Source organism: Zingiber officinale, unplaced genomic scaffold (assembly GCF_018446385.1).
Source record: "Zingiber officinale cultivar Zhangliang unplaced genomic scaffold, Zo_v1.1 ctg71, whole genome shotgun sequence".
Lineage (NCBI taxonomy): Eukaryota > Viridiplantae > Streptophyta > Magnoliopsida > Zingiberales > Zingiberaceae > Zingiber > Zingiber officinale.
The window spans coordinates 50,467-58,349 of NW_024589967.1; the positions used below are offsets into that span (position 1 = coordinate 50,467).

A 7,883-nucleotide genomic window follows, 5' to 3' on the forward strand; every position below is an offset into this window, starting at 1 on the left:
AAAATACCACTTGCTGTCTATTTCACTAAATTGAAAGGAAGATGTAAAATAATTTTCAAATTATGATCTATCTTCACTTTTACTATAATAATGTATTATAGACCAAGACCACTTGGTTTTGCACCTGATACCAATGGTTTTTTATCCAACTAATGCTAATATTTTAGTGTGATGAGATATATATGTCACACAGTTATATTTTTTAATTAATTTTTTGTTTGATGATAGCCTTCACTATATAAAAAGGGCAGCCCGGTGCACGAAGCCCTCGCCATGCGGGGTCCCAGGGAAGGATCCATTGTACGCAGCCTTACCATGCTTTTTTGCAAGAGGTTGTTTTCAGGATTCAAACCCGTGAGCTTTTGGTCACATGGCAACAATTTTACCGTTGCGCCAAGGCTTCCATTCAGTCTTCACTATATATATATATAATTTTATTGTTGAACAAATTATATTTCTTAGCAAATTATTATTGAATATATCAAATAAGTCAAATGATCGCTATAAACTAAGTTATGTGTTGAATGAATAAAAAAAAATAGAATAAGACCAATGAGTGACATATTAAGAGAGTTAATTGGGATTAATAAATATAATGAGTTAAAGGTGGAATAGTTCCACATTAGAAAATTTAAGGTAAATAGGCTGAAAGATTAGCTTCACTTAAAAGATAGTGCACGTTAAAAAATTTAAAGCAAATGAGTTGGTTTATATTGAATCACACCATTAATATTATTAAAATGTTATAATATTATTAAATGAGAGATTCTCATTGAAAAAAAAAATCTAAACCACTCAAAATAATATTTTTTTAAAACAAAAATACTAGTGAATTGACTTTGAAATCATCGGTTTGAATCGCCAATTTATTAGTTCACTTTGGGCCCAACCCGTAACCGACTTGTCTAAAGATAGGTCGGTTACGGTTTTGGTCCATTGAACCAAGTCAACTGGTAAACGACTTGCTGACTCATTCGCGGTTCTGGGTCGGATCAGATTCAGATCCGACCCGTGGGTAGGTCTAGGCAAACTCTTATAATGAACTATAATAGTGCATCATAGCAATGCTATTTTATTTCATATTAGAATAATTCCCATTAAATATTCATGTTTAATTACAAAAGGAAAAAGAACTTAGAATACAAATTCTCATAAATCCTTCCAACCTATTCCTTGCTCTCTTGCTCTCTTCTATGAATAACTATTAACTTCTATTCATCTCTCATAAAAATATATATTTTTTCTATTTAATTTTCAAAAAAAAATATTATGAATGAACATAGGAGATAGACAAGTGGAGTAGCGATGGTAGGTGGACCAAGCAAGCAATAGGTTGAATGGGTGAACAAGCCTACCTAGGTTGGTCTGGTCAAGACAAATTGTTTAGATGGGGCAGATGAATTGTAGAAGTCAATTAAACTTCGGGTCAAATGAGTGGATGAGTCTGCAAATCGATTTAGCAAGTGGATTGTTCCCGATTGTGTGAAATTGGACTAACCAACAACCTAAGCCTTATTCCACTCTATATGGATCTGTGTACACCATTGAGCTCTTATCTTTTATTATATTACGATCATTTTTATTTCAATAAATTGTATTTTATTTTATCATTGTTAATCAAGTTTTCTTTGATTTTCTTTCTCTTTTAATGTGTGTATTGGCTATATTTGTTATAATTTTACATCGCCTAATTGGAACATTTATTAGCTAAGTATATGTCTTAAACGTGTTTTTCGGAGTTTTCTTTCAATAGGTACAACCTCGACTTTCTCCTTAATGTTTTCATTTCTTATCCTGTCCATTCTTGTATGGTACATCTAATTTAACATCCTCATCTCTATGACTCTCATCTTTTGTTTGCTCGAGTCATAGCCTAATATTTAGCTTCATATAATCTAGAAGGTCTAATTGTCATTTTGTAGAACTTTCCTTTAAATTTCAGAGGTACTTTCCGATAACAAAACACCAAACGTTCTTTTTCATTTCAATCATCTTGCTTGTATCCTATGTAAGACATCTCTCAGCATTTCTATTATTTTACAAAAATGATCCTAAATACTTAAAGCTCTCGGTTACAAATAACTTGTCATCTTCTATCTTAACAATCACCTTATTACGTCTAATATTTGTTAAACTTAAATTTCATATATTTTATCTTCATTAAGTCTAAAATCTTTCACTTTTGGTGTTTTCTGTCAAAATTCAAATTTAACATTTACTCCTTTATGTGTCTCATCTATTAAAACAATATCATCTGCAAACAACATCCTTCAATGTGATAACATGTCTTGGATGTGTCTAGTGAGTTCATCCATTATTATTGTAAAAAGATAGAGATTTAGAGTTGATCCTTAATTTAACCTTATCGTTACGGGTAACGCTTCAGTTAATTCGCTTGGAGTGTTTACTATTGTCATTACATTATCGTACATATCTTTAATTATTTCAATATACGTTACACTAACTTTTTTATTTTTTAATTCTCCACATAATTTTTCTCGAAACACTATCATGTGCATTTTCTAGATCGACAAATGTTATGCGTAAGTTTTACTTTTATTTTTGATACTTTAGTTATCTAAGAAGATGTATAACTTCTATTGTCGACCTTTAATGCATGAATCCAAATTGATTTTTGGTCATCGTAGTCTCCTTAATCTTTTTTATATTATTCTTTTCTAAAATTTCATGGTATGACTCATTAACATAATATTCTTATAATTCGCACAAAATGGTGTGGAATTGGACTAATCAATTAAAATACATTCAGTATATTTTATAATTGTAAAAGTTATTCCTTGTTTATTATTTACAACCTCTCTATAAACCAAATGTAGGAAATCAAATTATTGTTTGTGAACCAAACTGAGGAATAATTATTCATATTCCATCAATTGTCAATTCAATTCCCTAGAATGACTTTTAAATTCCTTATCAATTTTATATTTCAAACTGGCAACCAGATATACTATAAATACCTGTGCATACTGATGCAAATTGATAGTTTTAAACTAAGTGGTTAAACTTCGGATAACCCATTTTGTGCTTAACATCTGACAATTAGATAGTATGATTCTTGTAATTGAAAATATTATTCATGGATTAAAGTTACAGTAACATATGGTTATTGTTTTCCCATTTAACCTTCAATTTGAGTTTTTTGCCAAAGTTTATTACTTCGTGCACTGTTAACAGCTTGACATCCAGGCTAGCTTGAAAATGAGTCGATCCACATTAGGGCTTGAAGTTATTTATCTAATTATCAAATGTTTTCCAAGTTTGCTCACACTTCCATGACAGACCTTTTTCTTTTATGTAGCAGAAACTTATATTTTCTGTCTTAAGAACTTTTAACTTTATAATGAAGCTTATTCAGTTAGCAATATTTTCATAAGTTTAGTCATTTATTTTACAGTTGTCCTACTGAGGCCTAACAATTTGGTACCTTTCATAGGATCCACCAGAAGATGGTGTTGTATCAATGTGTGGGCATGTCTTCTGCTACCAGTGTGTATCAGAACGTTTAATTGGTGACACGTGTCCTGCACCTGGTTGTAAAGATATACTTGGTACTGATTGTGTATTTTCACGTGGTACCCTGAAGAGTTGCATCTGTGAAAATTTTGATGATGAAACTTCAACCAGTTCTACATTTGATGAGCAACAGATTACCCATAGTGGCTATGTATCATCTAAAATTAAAGCAGCACTTGATATACTGACGACAATTGCAAGTCAAAGTTCAAGTTCTGTTCATGATCTTATAGGCGATTCTGCTTCTGCTCAATTAAACTTGACTACTGAAGTTCCGGAGAAGGCCATTGTTTTCTCCCAGTGGACCAGCATGCTAGACTTGCTCGAGCTTTCATTGAATGAAAACCTAATACAGTACAGGAGGCTTGATGGAACAATGACTCTTGTGTCACGAGACAAGGCTGTAAAAGACTTCAACACTGATCCAGAGGTCAGATAATCAAAAAAAAAAAAAAAGTTATATTCTTATGTATTGTGCACAATATTTCTTCTATCCTTTCCTATCTTTGAACTATTTCTTGTTCATAAAGTAATCATTCATGTTTCTCTTAGGTAACTGTTATGCTTATGTCGTTAAAAGCAGGAAGTCTTGGCCTGAATATGATTGCTGCCTGTCACGTAATTCTTCTTGATCTTTGGTGGAACCCATCTACCGAAGACCAAGCAATTGATCGAGCACACAGAATTGGTCAGACTCGTCCTGTGACTGTTTCCCGAATAACTGTCAAAGATACAGTTGAAGATCGCATATTGGCTCTTCAGGTAACTCATGGACATTATTCGTTTGACACTTAAATGACAGCTATGCTTATGTTAGCTTTGACAAAACCTCCAAGTTCATTGTAACTAATTGCAGTAATCAAGTTATACAAGAAACATTTATCAACTACATTATTGGTGGATTTGTTCGCTAACCATGTACAAACTCTGATTATCTAATAGTCTATATCAACAGATATAATTACGGTAAAATAACTATTGACTGAGTAATTGTCATGATGCTGCATGCCTTTCAGTAATTTCTGATTTTAAAACAACTGCGAACTTGGTTTCCTTACATGGACAAATAAATAGAGCCTGGTACATCTTGCAGGAGGAGAAGAGAAAGATGGTTTCTTCTGCATTTGGCGAAGACCAAACGGGTACTCATGCGACCCGGCTCACAGTAGATGATCTTAGATATATGTTTAACTGTTATGACTAAGTTTTGGTGTGGATCATCCCCATTGGATTCCAATATTTTTGGATATGAGATTGTGATGCTCATTGAACTTTTTTGCAGTGTTTGCTCCATCCGACAAAGTTCCTTCCTTTTTCTTGTTTGTAGTCATAGGTCGCTAACATATGTAACAGTAATAGCACGATCCAACGAAGGGATGGAGCATAAGTTGTAAATATGTAACAGGTATTTTGCCAAGATGAATATGCTGTGTACTTTTATGGTTTGATTTGTGTTTGAGTGTGACAGGCATGGAGCTCCAATGGCCAAGGAGCTCGCTCATTTACTTCGGCAGAGAGGCTTTTTGCAATGGCTAGATGTGAGCTTGTAGGGTTTGGGTGAGTGCTGGCAACATCCATGGGATGGCATGGTCTTGGTGTCAACTTGGCGCCGGCTCATGAACATGGAGGGCTGGTGTAGTGTTGGTCGATGGAGAGGGTCAAACTGTAATGGTCTCTCTTCCTCGATGAATATGAGTAAGGCTGATAGATTCCATCCTTAAATTTCATTTATAATTTTTCATTTCTACAATAAAAGTTTGATGCATTGATGTTCTTCTATCCTCCTTGGCAATAAGAATTTAAAATCTATCAATCTTAATACCATTTTCTTCATCCTCCACTGCACTGAAGCTGCAAGTCTCTGTCGTTGCTCACTGTGCAGAAGCCAGGCCTTTGTTGGGGTGGTTTCAATCAATTTTTTTTATTAATCCAGATATTCATTCTTACAGACCTGATTAATTTGGGTGATGGACGATCCTCATAAGTTTGGAAGCGTTTGTGGTGATAATTTGCCCAATCGAAAATCCATTGTAAAAGTTTGCCCTTGCAGTTGGGGTTCGAATTGTCGTACTCTATAGATTTACCAAAATGCCTTACCGTTATACCGTTAAAATTCTGATTAATTTTAACTAAAATTATTATTATTTTTAAATTTACATTTCACTTAAAAAATAATAATTCTCTTCAAAACTTGATCTTTATTATTCTTAAAGAATAGATTTTTTAAAATTCATAACTTAAAAAAATATTTTTAAAATATTTTTTTTTATAAAAAAAAATACAAGTTATAATAGAATTTAAATTACATTAATTGACCGCTAAAGATAAAATCGTCATCTCAACAGTCTTTCCAAGATAATCCCTTTTCTATTTGGAAGAGAAGTAAATCAAGAGGATTTTATCCAACAACAACAGTGTATATACAAAAGAGTTAAGATAACCCGTGGATCATTCCACACCGACTGAAAATTGACTGGATAATAACATCTGTGCCAGTTTGCGGAGGCAATTTAAATTGCACTAATGCACATTAAGATTGGTAAGGCTGGTGAGTTAGATAAATAGGTTAGGTAGGTGATTTAATTGTTTGAGATGGACGGATGATGAATTTAATAAATTTAAAAATATTTATATTAGAACATTTTGAATAGAGATTTTAAATTAATAGAGATTTTTTAAAAAAAAAGTCGGGGCAATTAAAGTGCTTTACTCAAAAGTAGGTTGGTAAAACAATTCCACAAGTAGGGTCGTGGATGGGAGTCGAGTCGTTCAAATTTTTTTAATAAGTTAATGGAGAGCAAGTAGAGTTAAAATAAATAATATTATCGAATTCTTTATTTTAAAAACTTTTATTTATTTAAAATTATTTAATTGGTTAATGAGTTTGGTTTTAAAAATTTATTTATTCCTCTAAATATTTTACTATTGTATCACATCCATACCTATAGATGTTATTTTGTATGATATTGATAAGTCAAATTATCTATATTTTTAATCGCTTATTTTTAGCTCTCCAATTTTTTGTTCTTGAATAAATCAGCTATTTAACTTGTCACTTGTGGCCCCTTCGTCAAATTTTTAGAAAGATTGACAGAACCTATGAAGCATACCACTTGCGTGCATTTTAGAGGGTAAAAGCATTATACTGTATGTAAAATATCATAGTTCTTTTCACATCCGTACCTATAGATGTCACTTTGTATGATATTGATAAGTCAAATTATCTCTATTTTCAATCGCTTATTTTTAGCTCTCCAATTTTTTGTTCTGGAATAAATCAGCTATTTAACTTGTCACTTGTGGCCCCTTCGTCAAATTTTTAGAAAGATTGACAGAACCTATGAAGCGTACTACTTGCGTGCATTTTAGAGGGTAAAAACATTATACTGTATGTAAAATATCATAGTTCTTTTCACATCCGTACCTATAGATGTCACTTTGTATGATATTGATAAGTTACATTATCTCTATTTTCAATCGCTTATTTTTAGCTCTCCAATTTTTTTTTCTGGAATAAATCAGCTATTTAACTTGTCACTTGTAACCCCTTCGTCAAATTTTTAGAAAGATTGACAGAACAGAACCTATGAAGCGTACCACTTGCGTACATTTTAGAGGGTAAAAACATTATACTATATGTAAAATATCATAGTTCTTTTCACATCCGTACCTATAGATGTCACTTTGTATGATATTGATAAGTTACATTATCTCTATTTTCAATCGCTTATTTTTAGCTCTCCAATTTTTTTTTCTTGAATAAATCATCTATTTAACTTGTCACTTGTAACCCCTTCGTCAAATTTTTAGAAAGATTGACAGAACCTATGAAGCGTACCACTTGCGTACATTTTAGAGGGTAAAAACATTATACTATATGTAAAATATCATAGTTCTTTTCACATCCGTACCTATAGATGTCACTTTGTATGATATTGATAAGTCAAATTATCTCTATTTTCAATCGCTTATTTTTAGCTCTCCAATTTTTTGTTCCTGAATACATCAACTATTTAACTTGTCACTTGTGGCCCCTTTATCAAATTTTTAGAAAGATTGACAGAACATTATACTATATGTAAAATATCATAGTTTTTTTCACCTAATGTTTAGGACTTTTTTTCCATCACAGGACCCATAAGAAAGTTTTTGGAAGAAAAATAACCAATTGTGATAGAAACTAGTGAGGTGAAATAAAAACCCATAGCATGACGTTTTTACTCTAAAAAACACACAGGAGGTACGCTTCATAGTTTCCATCAATATTTTTAGAAAAAACTTGACGAAGAAATCACGAGTGATCAGTTAAAAAAGTTAAATTACTGATTTATTCAGGAAAATAAAAAGAT

The 7,883-nt window shown here is 32.1% G+C and overlaps 1 protein-coding gene across 5 annotated transcripts in view; it reads left to right on the plus strand.

The window, feature by feature from the left end:
• Positions 1-4,979, plus strand: part of LOC122037654 (helicase-like transcription factor CHR28) — a 46,902-nt gene extending 41,923 nt beyond the window's left edge. For 4 of the 5 annotated variants that reach the window (XM_042597161.1, XM_042597163.1, XM_042597162.1 and 1 more), the window contains 3 exons: positions 3,455-3,964; positions 4,087-4,296; positions 4,628-4,979. In XM_042597161.1, coding sequence (XP_042453095.1) covers positions 3,455-3,964; positions 4,087-4,296; positions 4,628-4,738 — 831 coding nt within the window. In that variant the 3' untranslated portion in view covers positions 4,739-4,979. Of the gene's footprint in view, positions 1-3,454; positions 3,965-4,086; positions 4,297-4,627 lie in introns of those variants that run through there. The other variant, XM_042597165.1, reaches the window with a different exon arrangement.
• The last annotated feature ends 2,904 nt before the right edge of the window (positions 4,980-7,883 follow it).